Source organism: Pterocles gutturalis, unplaced genomic scaffold (genome assembly GCF_000699245.1).
Source record: "Pterocles gutturalis isolate BGI_N339 unplaced genomic scaffold, ASM69924v1 scaffold22007, whole genome shotgun sequence".
Classification (NCBI taxonomy): Eukaryota; Metazoa; Chordata; class Aves; order Pterocliformes; family Pteroclidae; genus Pterocles; species Pterocles gutturalis.
In genome coordinates, this window is record NW_010113359.1 from 68,528 (window position 1) to 88,111 (window position 19,584).

Sequence of the window (19,584 nt, forward strand, 5' to 3'; positions counted from 1 at the left end):
TGTTTTGCTTCATTAGTTCCTGAAATACAGCTATCTGAAGGTGATTATAATCTTATTTCCAAGAAGGATGAGAGACTGAAGACTACAGCCTTTCCTTGTCTGTAATAAAACATAAAGGCAGAATTTCAGATCTGGGATGGGTTGGATCATCCCACTGCAGGACGGAGGATGTGACGCAAGCTACGATTGAGGACTGAAGGAAAAGTTTGTCAAGAAAAAGGAAAACACTGTATTTGTTCATAGGGCTGAACTGGCGATCACATCTGAGTCTTCCCATCAAAGTTAGAGACAGGAAAGACGTTCCTGTTTTGGTCCTTAGGTCTGCTTCACTATCATTGACCTGAACAGGGGCCTGGGTGGGTTATGAGCTGCATGTTGCTTAAAGTTTGAACTGTTTAAGATCCCCTTTTGCTAGAGATTTTGGCAACCAAAATCACTTTCAGGATACTTAATTTAACCTATAGTTAGTTCCTAGTTTTGTGGTCTTTCATTCTAAATAACTCCTTGTTCTTTGTGGGTTATCATTTGTCGAGTTCCTCTAGCCAAGCTCTCTGCGTTAGTTCTCCCCATCTTCCTCTGAAGTTTAGCACTTCCTGTTATACAAGCCAAGTTTGAGTTCATTTTCCTCATGATTTTCCCAAGCACTACTTTAAATAATCCACAATTCAGTAACTAAATGCAGATTGTTAAAGTAATGAAACAACAACAATAAAGCTCTTTTAAGACCGCATGTTGTGCACTCCAACAGTAAAAACTAATGATTTGGGTTTTTTTCTCAAATACTTTATTGAAAAATAAAATTATCTTCTAATAGTCAAAATTAATTACCAGGGTTATAATCCCATCGTACAGTAGACTTTCTACATTGATATTTGTCTATTGGGGAGGGTTTTTTCTTGATTCATTGTAATGTATAAATCAGTGCAAGAGGAAGGATAATGTAGTGATTGGCGTCTTTGTCTAAGGCATAGGTGGCTTGATCACAAACCTCTCATGTGATTTCTCTGCCTCCTAATATTGGGGTGTCAAAATTAAGATTAAAAAGTTGGAATCTGTGCGCAGGAAAGATGGGTGTATTGCCAGCTGAAGCCTTTGGAAGCTTTCTGTTCACTGATGTATTTTGGATTGAGGCACCTAAAGAGTGTGCAACTCTTGAGACCTAAACTTGTAAAATGTGCTGATTTCTCTTGGTTAAAGGTCTGATGTTTCTTGATATTTCATATGAGCAGGAGGATATCATTAATGTCTGTGTCACAAATATTTTTACTTAAGGATCTGATATTTCATAGATCCTTGAGCATTTCTGTATTTTTATCACAAAGAAAAGGAGCTGCTTTGGGTTTTTCTGTTTTATTCTCTCCCTTTCTGTCAATTGATGCAATTTTTTAAGCCACATAAGGTGGATTTCAGTTATTGTCATTTTGTTGTTGGTACTTTCGGCATTGCATCTGCACATAAGTATGAATTGTAGGGTGATGCCATACTAAATTATAGACATCTCTGTTAAAATATAGGGGAGTTAGTTCTGAAGATGAAGCTTTTTCCTTATTTTGAATCTTCCTTTATATTTTAATGCATTAAGGAAGCACGTGAGTGGTGGACGTTGTCTTAGTGCCAGATGTCGTGGACTACCTGGCATTTTGATTTGTACTCATGAAAATGTGCAAAATGTCTGATAATGTTATTAAAAGAAAATGAAGGCATGTAAGTTTTAGCATTCGCAAATGTGTGCATCTCCTTCCCCAGGACAATCACATCTCTCCGGAGTGAACTGATTCCACATCTGGTTAGGAAACAGTTCTCTTCTCCTACATCATTGCAGCAAGGGCTAGACAACAAAGAAGAGGACCAAAAGAAAAAAGAACAAGCATCCCTAGGTCAGTACAAATATCAAAGATTTGATGAAGGTTTTAAATCCCATATGCCACAGCTGAATTATTGGGTAGAGTACAGAATTAGCCTCAAACACTAGTTTGGGGAAGTTTTTTTTTCTCTTCTACTTCATGATAGATTCTAGTAGATTGCTTTTTCAAACAGTATTGTGCATTATATAAATATTTTTATCCTCCCTTATTTTGGTGTAAATCCAAAGCACATCAGCTAGGTGCTCTGTATTTTTTCTTCTGGAACACAGTATAGGTAAATACACTTTTGAAAATGTAATTTTAGGAGGAAGTTCCTAAAATTGCATAGGGCAACAGTCTAAGCCTTAACCACCTTGCACTGGAACTGGACAGGATCTCAGATCTTGGAATTTATTTTTAGCATTTCCGCTGTCTCCTTGTGTGACCTTGGGCAAAACATTGCATCTGTCCTGATCCCTTGATTCCCACCTGCAGAATAAAAATAAGCACTTACTCACTACATGTGATAAAATCTCTTAATGATTGCTAAGTATCTAGCCATTGAGATGATGTGAGGCAAAGTTTTCCCTTCACCAACAGCATTTTAATAGTATTCTTCTTCACAAAGTATTTCATTAAATCCTGTCTATCTTCATGCATGTGTGTGTTCTCCAGACATTTATAGTTTCATAAAGGAAGATAATAGCTTGCTGAAACCTGCTGCAGATAACTCTTGTTGGAATGATCATAGAGGAGATATGAATGAAACTCTCCATGAAGGAAAAGTGCGCTGCTACGTCCATATAATGAAAGAGGGACTGTGCTACCGAGTGAATACTCTTGGGTTGTATATCGAAGCTAACCGACAGGTGAGAAAAATACAGAACTGCCAGGTGGGAATACAGCAGTAGTTTATGGGACATTTTAGCCTCCAGGGGTGACTCCCTGCAATACAGCTGAGGAGTGTGTGGGAACTGAATCAGTGCCATGTTATCTAGGCACATCACCCTGCTGGTTGCCAGATGGGGACATGAGGGCCAAGAGATGGTTCTGTCACTAGTTTACTCCATAGCTTTGACTTAGCTAAGAAAACCCCCACCCCACACACTCTTCTGTTTTTTGGGGGTGGCGAGACCTGCAGCCAAACAGCCAAAAGGTGTGTAAAAGAAGGCTGGAAGTAGCTTTGATAGCTGATCTCATCAATGTCCTCCCTGTCCTAAAGGCAAGATCAGTTCTGACTGGACTCTTCCTACCAGATGTTTATCTAAGTGATAATGGCAGAGATTATTAAATGATCTGCAGGAAGACTTAAACTATGCATATATTCAAATTGCCTAATGCTTTTCATTATGAAAGAATTATTTTATGAACAGGTTTCACTACAGTAGCACTCCAGGTAAACACAGAGGTGAAATGTTGATCTGTTGCAGCTTTCACTTTCATACTACTCAGAATTCATAAAATAAAAGATGACAGGGGAGGATTAGAGAACTCCTGTACTAGCTAATGAGCTGATGATTAAAAGCTTTTAATGTGATTTTTTTGTTTTGTTTTATGTTTTTTTACACTACACTGGCTGATGCAATGTACCAGTTCTCACGTCGCTCTGCTAGTGATGAGCTTGGTGCTATCAGGAGTGGACAATTTCCTCTAGTTTTGAAAGACTGATAGGGAGTGCACTGGAGAGAGACTCAAGATTTCTGGAAGTGGGGCTGGGAAAGCAATAAAGTTGTATTGGGAATCCTGGAAGTGGTCACTGCCTTGCTTTTGCTCTCAGATTGAGTTGATTTCTTTTTGTTAAAATTAATGGATTAATTTATGCAAATTAAAATTGCAGCATGGCAGAGTGAGTTCAGACACTGGAGCTCTTTTTCCGTGGTGCTTGTAGAAGAGCACAGCAATAAAATGATTTGTTTTGGAGTTAGGGACATGAAGAAGAAAGGAGGGAGGCAGCACTGCTATCAGAAAGGGAAAACTTTCCCCTAGAATATCAGGAACAAGTGTGCTCAAAGGGTTAAAGGAGAACACCGCTTGCTAGGGGAAGTGTGCGTGTACATTTGGCAGCAGCCACTTCAGTAAAAAGTTATTGAGTTGAGCCAGTCAGACTCCATGTGGGTTTTTTGTGTTGGGTTTTTTTTTTTTTTGGTTGTTGTTTTTTTTTTTTTTTTTACCTGAAATATTCTACATTTTGGTCAGTTCAGGAAATGTGTTTGCTCCTGGGTGGTACATAGAATTAATGTTTTGAAATCACACTGGGGCCTTCAACGTTGGAAAGGATTTTCTTTGAATTTTTAACTTTTCCAGAATGGTAAAATTTCTAAGGAAACTATGTGGAGGTAAAACATAAAATGGAGCTTAATGAGGGGTTGTAAGAGAGGAGTTCCTTTTTTCAGTGCCACTGTATTTTGTTTCTCTTGCTAATCCTCATAAAAGATACACATTTAATTTTATCTGCTTTTTTTACCTGTTTTGTTGGTCTCTAAGGAAGACTCTTGGTGTATTGTTTGCTCTTATCTTGGTCTTCACAAATCAGATTCTGGTTCCCTGGCTGCAAAGCTGAGACCTATAACTTTGCTGTCCAGGAGGACAGACTCACGGAGCAGTAGCAGTCCAGTCCAGTAGCCATGGGAAGGAATGGCATCCTAACCCATAGCCCTTCTAGTGAGGAAACACTTTACTCACATCATTTCACTTCCAGCTGGGTTTCTGGATGCCTGCAGCCTGTGTGTGGGCAGGTGGGTTCAGGAGGGAGTTATCTTCATAGCAGGAAATAGTTTCTTTGTAAGATGAATTAAATCCAAACACATCTTAAACCTTCCCTTGACCCAGGCACTCCCTCTGACTCCTGCCCCCTGTCTAACCTTCCTTTTCAGAGCAAAATGCTTGAGCTGGTAGCTTTCTTGGGTCACCCCTCAGGCTGCACTACCATTGACTGATTCTAATAAGGGGTTTGCTCTGGCCAGTAAAATTCTTTATTTGTTTCACCACACCACCTTTCCACTGAGGACAGCAAGAGCCATTCCTCATTTCTTTCCCTTCCCACAGAGCAACACTGGATAGCAGGAAACTTTCCAACCTGTGTTGTAGGTATGCTTTGGTGTGTATTCCTCTCTTGGATCTATCTGTTGTGGCTGCCTAACTATGTGTCGGGTGAGAACATCTCTTCACCAACCCAGCATCATTCAAATGGATTGGCCTAGTTTGTGGTGTTTTGGTAAGCCGGTGGTTTTCTGTAGTGCCTGCACCTTGGACTGAAGGATCTAACCTACTCTCGTTTTTTAAAAAACAAAGAAAACACAAGTCTAGCAGGAAGGACCATCTTTAAGATGTAAAGAGCTACAGATGTGGAAGTGTCTACTGGGGACAACAGGCAGCCTGAAATGATAGCTCGGAGGTGTGAGCTCATTTGGGCTCATCTCACTCATCTGAATGAAGTATCAACTGTGAAAAAATTTATCATATAAAAACCAGCACTATTTATCCATCCTTGCATGCTGTAAGGGAAACATGCTGGTCATATTATGAATATCCAAACAATTTCCTGCAAGTATTATCTCATTTGAGATCTTGAGATTTATTTTTTTTCTGATCTGATCCCAACTTCTTCAGATCTGTGAGATCTACTTCTTGAGGTTCACTCCCTAGCCATCAGCTCTTCTTATCCCAGCTTTCTAAGGAAATTGTTTTACACAAGCGTAGTGCACGGCAATTCCTTCATAGCAGCTTTGGAAATTGCTGGCAACTCTCAGCCAGATTTCAGAGAGCAATAGAGATCTCAAAGATAAACTTCCACAAGAACTTAGTAAAAATAGGTGCCTGGGTAGAGAAAAGAGACTTAATGAGTGTCTCTTCCTCCTCTTAGGCACACCCAGTTACACCGCCACTGTGCTGAGACTCCAGTTGACCTCCCAGATGGGGAGTCAGTGCCCGCATCCTGGCCAGCCAAACAGCATGTGTGGAGCTCCGCACCAGCCCTGACACACGCTGCTTCTTAGTCAGGCATATGATTTACCATGACACAGGCCTCTTAGCGTCACTTTGCCGCCTTCTGTATCTCCCATGTTTCTCTGACTGCCATCCTGCCAAGATGCACCATGCATTGCATGACTGCTGCAAGTAACTCTGTACAGCACCGTGCCTGTGCATTGTTGTGAGACTCCCACCTCCCCTGGAATCCCCATCCGTGCTGTCATCACCTCTTCTGTGGTGTGTGACCTTGGCCCCAGCCTGACGCCAGGAGATGCAGAATGCCTCAGGCTGCTCTTTCACCCAGAAAAGGAGGAATGATGGAGTGATATCCCATCCTTCTACAACGCTGGCTCCCCTTTCTTTTCAGGAGCCAGTTCAGAATTGCTCTCCATGGATTTGTTCTTGGCTACCTTGTGGGCTGTGTCTCTCTCTATTACCATTGCTGCTTTGTCTGCTTATCTAACACCTGCCTTCTCTCTGTCAAGAGCCTTTTCTTCTGCAGCTTTCTACCATCTGGAGTAGCCACTTGATCAACTTCAGTTTCTTTCTCCTTAAACATCTGAAATACTTTTTTGTTGCCTGTACCTTAGCGTGCTGCCTTACTGAGTGGGCTGAACATACTCTCATTTTTATGCCAGTTTACTGGTTTATATTTGAGATTACTTGCTTCCCTCTCTTGCATTACAGAATGGTGTAAAACATGTTCAGCTGCATTTGAAATAGCAGATGCTGAACATTGTAGTAACGTAAAGGATGTCACTGTGTTCAGCTGGAGCTGAACTCCAGCTCCTTGCTGTTGATAATCCACTGCTTCTTTGCAGGTGGGAAGCTGAGTTGAGAGGAGATATGCAGTGCATTGCAGTGGAGGTGTACCTGTCTCCTTTACAAAAGGGGAAGATGATAAAGCATACATATATCTCATTGAAGATTTAAAATTTTCCTATTTTCCTATAAGTTAAAATGTTTGTGGTAGATGCATAGCTGCAATGGCAACCAAAGCCATCTTTGAGCTGTTTATGTCACATGCGTGCGTAGCACTGTCATGTTAACTTGTGATGTGGGTTTTTCCATCCAGGTTCCCAAGCTATTGCTTAATCTGGGTCTCGAAGAGCCACTGGTTCATGCATCTGCACAGATCACTGACAGAGGCATGGTAAGTGTTCCCTTTCCCCATCTCTGCTCTTTCAATACAGTCTGCATGCCCTTTGCTTCAAGAACTGCTTCCTAAAATTCAGTCCCACTGTTGGAAGTGAAGCTGAGTTCTGAAGTATAGAATTACAATGTGAGTGATACAGCCCAGAGTCTCCTCATAGGCTCGCTCATGGGTTCCTGCCTTTCAGTCTCTGTTTTTAAAAATGTTTGGTAAAAATTCTGTCTTGCTCCCAAGTCAGACACTGCAGTCTCTTGTTCCCTAATGGCAGTTCACAATAGGTGAACAGTTTGCCAACCAACATTTTGGTTGCATACCAGCTTCAAGCCTCCTTTTCACAAGTCTCACTAGGCAAACCTTAGTGAAACCAGTGAGTACCAGCAGGACTGTCCTTACTGTGCTTAGCTTACTGTGTAAGGTCTACAGAGACAGACCAGCTAATGTAGTTTTACCAAGCTAGTGGATCTTGAGAAGAGTGTGCAACTCTCTGCCTAGGGGATGGGCCCCAGATTTTTAGGTCTTTGCTTTGCCAAGGATCCCTAAGGGTAGAGCAGGGTACGCTTTGTTGATGAGTGCATGAGACATGATTTTTGGAACATGTGTATGGAGAACACGTATCAGAGAGCTCTAGGTACTTTTGCCAATTTCTGTTCTTTTCTTCCCTAGGTTGGATCGGACAGCATTATTGGGTCATCCACGCAAGTCGGGGAGAAGACATCCATTAAACACTCTATCATTGGAAGCATGTGTACCATAAAAGACAAAGTTAAGATAACAAACTGCATCATCATGAATTCTGTTACAATTGAGGAAGGGTATGTCACCTTTTTCTGCCTTGGTCCCCTAAATTTGCAGTTTCTTTTTCTAAATAGATTCTAAGTCAATAATTTTTGTCCTGTAAGCCATCCTCAGACAGAACAGTTGATACCAGGGGGAGTGTTTCTAAAGGCTGAGTCAGAAATTAGTCTCTATAAGCAGGCTACAAATGGGCAAGTAAAGTGAATTAACAAGAGGGCTGCAGTCTTGGAACATAAATTTCTTATTTTTAGAGGAAATCATATCATCTTCAGAATGTGTGAGCTAAGTGGATGTATGAGTCTCTATGAGCTTGTGTGTCATCCTTCCAAGTTTTATTTTAGCAGCTGGGTCTATGAGTATAACTAAAATATTTGAGGCACAAAGCATATTTTAAAGTGGTACACTTACCAACTAGAAAAATTATCACCTTTGAATATTACAGCTTCACCTAAAATGTCATTTTCTTTGGCCCTTTTTTGTCATCTTGCACTTTACCATTTTGCATGCTGAGTAATAGAATAAATGAATGAACTTTTCAAAGAGAAAATCTGCCAGCTAGTAGAGGTTTCCCATGCATTAAAGACACTAACTAAATAGGTAGCCTTGAGCTGTTCATTTCCAAATGTGGGAAAAGTGGCCTATCTGTAATTGTTGATGTCTGTGTGCCCCCATCTTTCCATACATGCTGGCTTCCTGTGGATGTCAGTGGAAAGGAAACTGCTGATTGAGTCTGTGCAGGCCTGTATAAATTCCCTGCTCCTTCATGGCCTGAGGTTTGCTTAGGGTCTCAGGAAAAAGGCCAAACTCTTAAAAAATGCCAAGTTGGCTCTGAAAATTGCATATCTGAAAAAAAAGAAAAACCCAAAGGATGTGGGGTCTATGGAGGATACTACTGTTATATAACTAAATTACAGGTAAGTACGGTACCTTACTGCCAAGTGTTTGTCTTTAATAGAAATCCACAGTAATTTCAAGCACATCATAAATCAGAATTCCGTTGAGTATAGAAAATAGCTGGTTTCCAGTTCAATCGCAAATGGATCCAGTATGGCTGATCATAAGCACTGCTGTCATAAGAAGTACCAGAACCTCTCTCGTTTGATCGTGAGACCCTCTGTCTCATGATGCCACAGTCATAATGGCATGGTTTTGCATATGAAGTGAGCGGCTCTACTGTTAAATCACAGAGGTAGCAAAGTGTGTAAATAGTGCTATTTTTATGAAGAGTCCCAAATCAGCTTGTGTTTGTCTGCACTGGTATATAGTAATATTCTCTTCTAAATCCTAAATCGAGCTCAGAGTAATTATCTTAACCATTCCACAAAATTCGGTAAGCATCATAAAGACAATGATATATTATTTTTTTAAGAGGGGAAAAAATAACTTTTGGGGTAACATTTTTGTGAATTTCTGGAAAATAGTGTCATCCCTAGTCATTCTCAGTGAAAACAGTGTAGCCACCATTAAGTAAATAAACCTCATAGTCCCAGGGGTTTAAACCCCTTAGCTGCTCTATGGTTCCTGCACACTGGTGCACTGGAGTCAAATTTGTAATTATTCCTCTCCAGACAGAATTAAGATTAGAGGCTGTGGAGCTTTATTTCAAAGCACATTGTGATTCATATTGTGTAGATATGCACAGATCCTGAGCTGATAAAGCATTCCTGATTGCCTCATGAAGTCTTGAGATTAGCGGGGTGTGAAGTCATGCATCCATAGGTAGTGTGGTACAGAAATATTCTAGCTGCTGAGTTTTGTCGAAATAAGTCTTGCTTGTAACTTAGTGAAGAATTTTTATGTATTTTGACCCTCTTTCATGACTGATTAAATCTGATAAATTTTTGTTAAAATTATAATGATTCTTACACATGATAATGGAACTATTTGCAACAGGTGGATAAATTATATGTGGTTTTCCTTTAAACTTGCCCACAATGGACAACTTCTCTTTACAAACATCTCTTCTCCCGAGTGTCTTTAGAATAACTCGGGCTTTATCTAATCACTAGATTACTTAATCTACTCTGATTTTTTTTTCAGAAAACCTCTTGGACTTTAATTGGCAAGTCAGTATAAGTTGGCTGATATGGGTCAAAATGAGCATAATAAAGTGCCTTAAGAGATCGAATTAATTTTTTGTTGCATAGCAAATATCCAAAAAGTAAGCCAATTTTAACACCATCTAAGGTATTTTATATTATAAACTTCTGGAATTGCACTGAGAAGTGGATAAAAAATGTGTCACTTGAAGAATATACATTTTAATGCTGACCAAGCTAATGGACTACTATACTAATGCCCTAGTCAAATTTAAGTCATAACTGAAGGCCAGTCCCAGCAGTGTTCATTGCAATAATACCAGCTTGAAGCAGTAGGCTGAGAAGATGGCGGTAAGGCGCATATTATGGAAAAGACAATGCTGTTTAGATAACCCAGAGAAGAAAGAAGCAAGTTGAGAGACTGGGAATAACAAATGCAAAAAATGCTCCACTTTCTAAATTCATTTATCAACAGCTGTGATTATGCATGGCACTGCCTTGGTAATTCCCTTACCACTGACATCACCTCTGGCTTCTCTGGGCTGAATCTTAGCATTTCACTTCCTTCCCCCCCCATCTCAGCTGCAAAAGTGATCAGCAGCTTCAGTTTACTATGTCAATATAGGGAAAAAAACAAACAAAACAAACAACAAAAAACCCCAAAACAAATGAAAAAGTTTTATCTCTTCATGGTTTTCCTGTAATGTGAATTGAAGATCCTGTGCCATAGTTCTTGTGGCTTCAAGATCCACAAATTACATCTCCAAACCAGAAAAAGATTTTGAATACCCTCACCGCATTTGATACCAGCTTCTGAAATGGATAAACAGATTCTTTCTGGACACATGGGAACACCACAAGGTGCTTAGAACAAAACTAGGCTCCTATTGTTAGTCTGTGGTTGTCTCCTTATTGGAGAAACAGGGGTTATGACCTAGATGATGATGACCTTCCCAACTGAATAGATCAGGGAACTGGGGTTCACTTGGACAGTGCCGTTGCATGCTCTTTGCAAATTATGATCCGTTCTCCAGCGGTGGCTAGTGTGTTTGGCACTCTGGAGGACCAGTAGCAGGGTTTTTTGTTTTCCCTGATGTGTAGGTGTTCTGTTATGTTTTATATGTCTTCTGTGAAGTGATTTGAGTAGATATGAATCCCCCCTTAGAAAAGATTACAGGGGATTAAAGAAGTTAGTAACATGGGCAAAATAGTTAGTAGTCCTTTCTTAATGTGTTTCCTACTGTGCAGCTACTTCTTCCATCAATGAGACAATAAAATAGCAAAGATTACATATGTGCTGAATGATGGACATACTTGACCAAGCTGGGAGGGATGTAATTTATACAACAGCGCAAGTGCTGAGAGATTCTGCCTGCCCGGGTGACAGGCTGCAGTGGGGAAGCGGTTCTTGTTTCCCTCTGAGCAGCTCCCCAGAGCTCAGTGACAAATGGCTGCACTGAGTTACGTAGTTGGAGAAAATTTACTAATCGAGCTGAAATTATAGGTCACTTGAAAACTTGGTGTATCTGAATGCTCCTGCAGTAGCTGCACGTGTCCTCAGTGTCTATAGTATCTCAGGGCTGCACCTTCTGTTTGTCCTGTTCGCAGTAGGAGCGGTGCAGTACAGCAGGGCCCCTGGATTCCCATGTCTGGGGCAGGAGTCCCCTCGTTATAGCTCACTGGCAAGGGAGCGGTCTGTAACACTGGCAGACTGACTGAAGCTGGTTTTGTAGGGAGATTGTGCCATTTGGAAATTGAAAGTGATGTCTCTGATGCATTAATTCCACCCTGATATCTTCACAGAACAGAAATTACAGCTGTTGGGGCTTGCAGGCAATCTCGCAACTAATTATGCTGACCTGAGCATGATAACTGTGGTTCATTTGATACACTCAGGCACACTTAGCTTCCTTGAAATGAGACCTAGATATGGATGGATTCATTCAGCTTCAGGTTCTTGATTTGTTTTGGCTTTTGTTTTGGCAGTTGGTGGTTGGTTTGTTGGGGCTTTTTTCAAACATTGGCTTTTTTTTTTTTTTTTTCTTGTAGTTTTACTTAGTTTGTTAGTTTCTGGCAGCAGCAGTAATTGTCTAATTGCTCTGGTCATACAGGACCTTGTGCCGAAGTGCTCTGAGCATTACAAATAATATTAACAGGAAAAGCATGTTGAGTCCTTTATTCCATCCCTGCAGATAAAGATTTCAAAATCTCTTATTTGTTAGTAAAACTATCTCAGCGTATACACTTAGTGAAAGGAGCTTGGCCATTTTGTCATGTGCACACTATATCCTTCTTCCTTGGTCATGGAAAAAGAACATTTCCCTGGGAAGAGTCAAGAGATGGGACTGTAGTAGGGAGAAAAAACCCTGATCTTTGGAGTACTTAGAGGTTAGTTGAGGAGGCAAGCATGAAAGCTCGGATAAATATCGAGTCCACAGTGAGCTATGCTTTGGAATGGACTTGTTGACATGCTGGTAGTTGTAGGGGCTCTGTGGCAGATTTAGTCTCTGAAATGAAGTATTTTGCTGCTTTTCTTTTTTCAAGGAAATATAGGAAGGCAGTATGCTTCAAATTATGTTTTTATGGAAATCATAAATAGGATGCTGTGATTATCAGAGGGGGTGACAGCAACATGCAGATGGCTCAAGATTTGCATCAAGATTTCACCTCCACAGGTAGAAAGTATCAGGTCTTCACAGAGTTACCAAGAAAGCTCAACCTATCTCACCTATAATTTTGTCAGAAAAACTGCTCATTGGGGATGGTTGTTTTTGGACAATGGAAAAGGTAAACGAACTGTCTGGTCATCTGCCTGTCACTGGCCAGAGGATTTTAGGCAGTACCTGCTGAGTTGGACTCAGCAGCTGTTGACTTTAAAAGAGGGCAGTCTTTCTTGAAAATCATGAACAATTTGTGGTCAATTGACAACGTTGGAAAGCTGTGCCAATGTTCATTTTAGTCTCCCTATTTCTGTTTTTAACATATAGACACACACCTCTGATCCTGAGTGCTTTATAGTCTGCAATCAAAGATGCTTCATGTGGCACAGGGGCTTGCCAGCACAGGTACAGTTTGTGGGTTGTAGAATCGCAAGCTCTGATGAGCAGGTACTGCCTTGCTTTGATATTTGCCTTGCTGACATTTAACAGCTCTCTGAGTGGAACTCTGCAAGGTTTCCCCCTTCAGTTATACAACGATGTCTTTAACCCTGGTGTCCGTCGTGTGGATATACTTTGATGTGATGTCTCAAAAGATTCCTTGCCATTAAACTCCTCACGCTGTAGCCCAACCTGTGAATAGCAGTTGGAGGAGGAGAGGGCTCCTTCCAGAAAGGAGTTTGCAGCGGGCAGTTGCCAGATAACCTGATGCAGTGGGCAGTCTCAGTTCAGGAACTGTAAAACTGGGATTGCAGATGCGACTGAGGTTATCGTGTGTGTGTGCAGGGGCAGGAACTATTGAACCTTGTCTCCTTGCTGTGTTTGTAAAGCTTATAGCATGTTGTTAGAACTACATAAAAAACATACTACCCAAAGAGAACTGGTGAAATTCCCCGTATGACACACTGCTAAGGGTACCTTTTGGAAAGGGAAGTAGTTAAAAAGATGGGCAGATACGTTTCGGGTCAGGCTGCACATGATGGCAGCAAACTGCAGAGTGTTGCAGCATCAGGGAACTTGGAATGCCAGAGAGGTGACACCAAGCACTGTGGGTTACAAAAACTACGGTGACGCGAATATTGAAGACAGAGGGAAAGTTAGACGAGTCCCAGAGGGAGATGTGGTAAACCTTGGGAGTTCTGAATCCCTGGGCAGAAAGAATAGGCTGGATTAAAAATCTGTATGAAGGACTAAAGTACACAGATTTTTGGAGGAAGGACTAACACCAAAAATGTTGTCAGCCAAAACTAACATCTTCCTTGTTCAGTCTTATGAAGACAGTAAGTTATCTGTTGGATTTTGTTAAAGGTGTTCTGGCTATCTGTGTGAAAGTAGATGGCACAGACACTGTAATGTTACTCAGTAAGAGGACTGGAAAGAGACCACGTGTGAGTGGTTAAAGGCTACTTTAGCATACCACATGTCTCCAATTTATTGCTACTTTCTATGAGAAAATGTACAAAGGAAGAAAACAACAAGCAAGCTGAGCTGGATTGACTACTAACTGCAGATTGATTGTGAAGTTTATTGGTTGTTTCCTCAATAGTGCCAAATCAGCACCTGATGTACAAACAGTCAGCAGTTTGAAGAAAGTTCTAATTAAAACCAGGATGGAATTGAGCGTTTATAGAGGTTCAGTGCATAAGTGGTCTTTTTCCCCTTGGATAATAGCAGTACAAAGGAGTGATCCTATTGCCAAGGCAACATTTGTTGAAATTGTAAAATATATTTTACAGCACATTCCCTCTTGAGAAGGAATGGGAGATGAAGTTGTTTCCAGCACCATAGCTTGCAAAGCTGGAAGTAAAGCTTGTCTTATGCTGGGATTCCCAAACATTTTGTATCCTCAACCATTTTTTAATACAGCTGTTGTCTTCTGGACACTTTGTCTCACACCACCAATCGCCCCCCTGCCCTCTGCTAGCCCTAGAAAAAAGAAGAAGTTTAGAATAGATATCACAGAAAGCACATGAGAAGTGAGAACTTGATTCAGAAGAAGCACATGCTCGTCTTAAATATGTGGATAAAGTGTGTATATGGATAAAGTATATAATGGTTATGGATAAGCTTAAATATATGAAGAAAGCCAGGTATAGTCCTTGCCTGTAAAAAGGGTTCTTATTTCTCTTGATTATGCAGCAATTACATTCTGTCCTTTCTGTCACACCTCTTGGTTTTATACTGTAAATTTTTTGGTCAGGGACCATAATTTTCAGTCTACTATTTAATTCAATGCACATGCCGTATAAGATGCTGAATAGAGACAGCCTCTGGTCGACAGAGTTTCCTTTCAGGAAGATAAATTGAAGAAGAGAGGGCAAACTGGGAAACCAGTGAGCAGAAAGCAGTTAAGATACTTGGAGGGCTAGTTTTCAGTTCGTTTCAACTGAAGTCAAATTCTATTCTGTCTAATGTATTAGGGATATTTCTCATATAGTACCTGTTATCTTGTGAATGTCTGAACCATTATTACTAGCAGCTTTTTTTAAAAAAAAGTTTTCTTCTGGCTAGCTTCCTGGTACATCAATCTGTCTTAAATAAATCACCTGTTCTTTAATCTCAGATGCAGATGTTTCCCTGATAGTACAGGGAGCTCTTCCCAATTTTCCAAACATCTTGTACATCAAAAGTTGAACTTAAAACACGGATCAGCTCTGAACAGTGCCATTTTAAAATATCTCCTCTCCCTCTGCTTATCTGCTTCCTCAGGTGGCCAGGGTTATGTCTGATTTCAGAGCTATAAATAAGCTTCTGCCTCCTGCTAGCCACATGGGTCTAATCGAAGAGAGGTATGGAGATGTTTCACAAGCAACTGATTGCTGTTGGGTTTTGGTGGGAATCTGAGTGTGAGTGTCTCCGGTGCTCTTCAAAATCTTCCCCAACCTGGGTATGGAAAAGGAAGAAATTCTCACATTGTGCCAGAACCATGCCTGTAAGTTCCTAAGGGGACTGTGGGGTTGAACAAGTTCAGCTTGGCTCTAAGAAGCCAGGCTCCGTTTGTAAGGGTGACATTTAGAAAATCCTTTTCCTTGTCAATCTAGTCCATGTGATGCAGAAGCTCATTTACTCAGTAATGTCCTATGGAAGGCTACAGTTCTCAACCCAGAATTCCCCTTGAAAAGCCCCAGGGAAAGTGTCTTTCTACTGTGGGTGCCAGCTACCCCCTCAGTCTGCCTGTAGCATTTAGTGAGCAAGTAAGGCTAACCCAGAGATGAGAGGGAACATAAAATTTTTCTGCTTTGTTACCTTAACATAGACATCAATTACTTTTCCCAGGCATCAGCTGAGTGTGTAGAATAGTTCAGGACACGGCCCTCCTGCTCTGCAAAAGAGAGTCCAGAGAGAGGTCAGGTTTTTTGCGTGTGGGTTTACTGGTGTAAAACTCCTTGCAGAGTACTTTTACTGAAGTATGCAAAACCAGCCTTCAGCTACATAAAAGGCCACCAATTTGTTTGTTCCAAAATCAGCTAGATTTAGGTGATGTTTCAGAGGTGAGGCACAATCTTCCAAGCAACCTCCCCCAGCAGCCCAAGTTTCACTTAATAAAACCCATTAAGGTAGGTTTGAGGCAATCCTTTAAGGTCAGCTGAACTTTCACTGGAAAATACGAGTGCTGGCAAGTATATGCAATATGTAATGCAAAATGTTTAGGGTGTGGGGAAGAAGTGTAAAGGAGCCATACCACAGTGATGAGCTTGGCTAGAAAAGAGACATGAAACAAGTTCCTTAGCAAAAACACCCTCAGAGAGGGGTGAAGAATTTAGGGGGGGTTGGTAGAATGTTTTTGTTACCCCCAAGGGGAAAAACAGGAGATCAAAGCCCAAATTCACTTAAGAATGCTTGCTTTGAAATGTATCTATAAATTATAGCACGTACTGCTGGCATCTATTGTAGTCTTTGGTATTTATTTGAGTGTATAACGTGAGATTCACCGTGCCCTGAGTTCACTTGTTAGTGTGTAAAAGCGTGTTGGTGTAAAAATATATTGGTGTGTAAAGTGTGTTGGTGAAAGCAAGATTTTGGGTTCTCGAGTTTCCAGTAGTGTTTTTGCCTCTTCCCTGGTCTTTGTGCCTCACCCCCTGTGATCATGTGTCCCCGCCACCGGCTCACTGGCTAACAGGGGATTCCTTGAGGGGTTGCTGGTAGGTTTTAGAGCTTCCTCCTTGCCACCTCTCAGCGTTATTAAACTGCCTGTTGTGGCTGTTATCTTCTAGGTCAGGGCAGAATGGGATGTTGCTCCCAGGGGAATCCACAGCTGTTACCCCTCAGTCAGCAAAGTAGCTGCCGAGGCATGTCACCCTTTGCTTTCAACTCCTGGATCAGTCTCGCAGTTTCGTAGCTCATACGGAGGAGCAAGAGATCCAGCTTCTTGGCATGGCAGCACATTACGAACAGGCTGTCCTAAGCTTTGTGCTCCTGGCTCTTTCTTCCTTGTGAGTGTATAGTTTTAAGCATTGCATTTTAGACACCTCATTTGCTTTGCTGCCCAACAAAGATTATGCCGGGGTTTTGGCACAATTGGATTAAACTAGCAGACCTGGATAACTTCCATTGGCGTTTCAGGAGATTTGCTGTAAGGCAAACCTGTGACATTCATACCTTCCTAAGCTTGCACAACGAGGGCAAGAGCTGCAGTTGAGGTCTTGACCTCAGTTACTTAAGCCCCTTTCTCCCAGGAACGTTCATCACTTTAATCACAGAGTCCTAAATAATCAGTGGGTAGCCTGTAATTAGGGGGTTGTGTCTTGGACTCCTGCAGCCTGCTCCCGGTGTGCTGAGCGCTGCGTATTTTGATTTCCCATTCCCCCAAAGGATGTTTGATCTCAGATTTACGCTTTAGAAAATTAAGCAGGGAACGGCACCTCAGTCCCCTGGCAATCTTCCTGCTTTCAGTGGTAGGTGCCTTGCTTTTCCTAAGTATCGCAGTGCTGTAGCAATTGACACACTTGATTTAAGAGTTTGATTTATAGACTGATACTCGGGCTGAAAGTCAGCAGTTCCAGGGCTGCATAAATCAGCCTGTCTCTGGGACTAATACTTCCTTATTTATAATTTCGACAGGAGATGGAATTCTTTCTCGATTCTTTACATTTCTTTCAGATGTAATCGACCACCCTGTCCTTTGGTTTAAAGCTATGTGACTTTGCCACAAATAGAGGGAGGGGAAAGTAAGCCGAGTCCAGGAATTGCTGTGCTATAAAAGCTCCATATTGTATGCTCTTGGACTTTGCTTTCTCTCAGCTTCCTTCAAGCCCACACAAGAGATGGACTTGAGGTTTTTTGGCTTTCTTCCCCTCCCCCCTCCCTCCATACATACGCTGACCTTTTAGAAAAATAAATAAAAGATAAAGAAGGACCTGGAATGTTGCAGAATGTGTGTACATTTTGGTCTCTGTTGTTTTCTGCTGGGATTAGTTGTTTACAATGGGGGAGAGAGGGAGGGCAGAGGAAGGGAGGTCTGTGGCCTTAACTGAAATTAGTGGCATTTCAGAGTGATCTTGTTAGGTGGTCTGCAGTTTAAAGACCTAAATCCTTGTAATCCCCCCATGCCTCCTTGGCCACTACTCCTTTTGCTCTTGTTCTCTCACTTTCAAAAAAAAAACCCACCCCAAAGTCAGCCTCTCTGTCTCTCAGATACAGGCACATAACGTACATGCATGCACGCATACAGACACAGACGTACATGCACACTCTCTTTCATATGCTTCCATTCACACATTGTACCTGTATAACAAATTAATGTTTTTGCTACATCTGTTCCCACTACAGGACTAGGCTTGTAAAATGTTCTCTCTAGAATGCAGACACACACTGAATATTTTTATTTATTTTCTGAAAAACACCCAGCTGCCAGACTTTCAGTTTGTGATTACACTTAAAACAAATTCAAATTGAAATTTCAGCCATAAATCAAATGCCCCAAATTAGTTCCTCTTGTGGGTTTGAACATGCTCTTTGGATTTTAAGGTCAGAAGATATCCGTTTTCACCGTGCTGAAAAGTTCAAAAATATACTACATTTTCAGAAAAAAAAAAATATGGTTTGCATTATAAAGCAGTACATCAAATGTGCGCATATGCACACACACAACAGTGTTGAAGAAGCTGGATGCTGTCAAAGCACCTTTGAGGACTAATGGCACCTAATTGTTAAGCAAGGCAGGAACCGAGGTGGCTGTTTAGCTGAGGAGAATACAGCAGAGTGCCCCGAGATGTGATATTTACCCTGTAAGAGAATAAAAGTTTATTCCTTACTCTTCAACTTTAAAAAATAGTAAAAATTAAATAAACACAGAAAATGCTTCTCTTGGCAAGCTTTATAACATTTTTTTTTAAAAAAAGGCATTTACAAGTGGTTTCAAAATGGCTGTGTTACATCTGTCAGCGGGTGAAGGGAACACCCACAAATTGTGTTTTTATCTCTTGAAGTTTTGTTCCACTTGAGCAATAAAAGCTGGATTCGCTGCTGGTTTGTGTGATTGGGGTAATCTGAGCATTGAGTATGGTTTTAAAACTTCTGCAGTTGGTTGGGTTTATAAGTTTTAAGAAACTCCTGGGGTGGCGGAGTTCTTGGGTTTTGTTTTACCTTGGCACCGGGGAAGGGTTGGTTTGCGAGCACCTGGCACAGACAAGTTCATCTTGGTTCCCTGGCCTGACCCTCCCAACAAATGGTTTGGCAGGAACCCTCCTTATCTTTGATGTTAATGTCATCAGCAGTTTCTTGGTTACAAAGCTCTTTCTCCAGGAGTTGAAAAACTATCCCCAAGTAGGCTCTGAACACACACACATCCAGTATTCTCAAGCCTGAACGCCAGACCAGCAGCGTAAATCCCCCCTCTGACAGGGAATATCCTCCTCCTTGAGGGTAATGCCGAGAGGTGTAGTGTGCTCACAGCTGCTCTCGTGCTCAGAAGAAGTGATAGATGGTGGGAACCTAAAAGTTTTCAGGGGAAAGCTCTCATCTGACTGGCTCAAAGTGATGAAGGAGGAGGTATTTTGGAGTGTGCATTTTGGACAGGAGCCATTTCAGTGGGAAATGAGCAACCTCTCCCATCGCCTTCGCTAGTCCTGTTGAAAGCCAAGTCACGATGGCGGTGGTGGACAGTCTTCCCTCCACCAATTCTTTCC

The 19,584-nt window shown here is 41.4% G+C and overlaps 1 protein-coding gene across 2 annotated transcripts in view; it reads left to right on the plus strand.

Moving 5' to 3' along the window:
* Positions 1-19,584, plus strand: part of EIF2B3 (eukaryotic translation initiation factor 2B, subunit 3 gamma, 58kDa) — a 101,231-nt gene that overhangs the window by 68,412 nt on the left and 13,235 nt on the right. For both annotated transcript variants that reach the window (XM_010074471.1, XM_010074472.1), the window contains exons 6-9: positions 1,747-1,877; positions 2,520-2,713; positions 6,889-6,966; positions 7,630-7,778. In XM_010074471.1, coding sequence (XP_010072773.1) covers positions 1,747-1,877; positions 2,520-2,713; positions 6,889-6,966; positions 7,630-7,778 — 552 coding nt within the window. The remainder of the gene's footprint in view (positions 1-1,746; positions 1,878-2,519; positions 2,714-6,888; positions 6,967-7,629; positions 7,779-19,584) is intronic.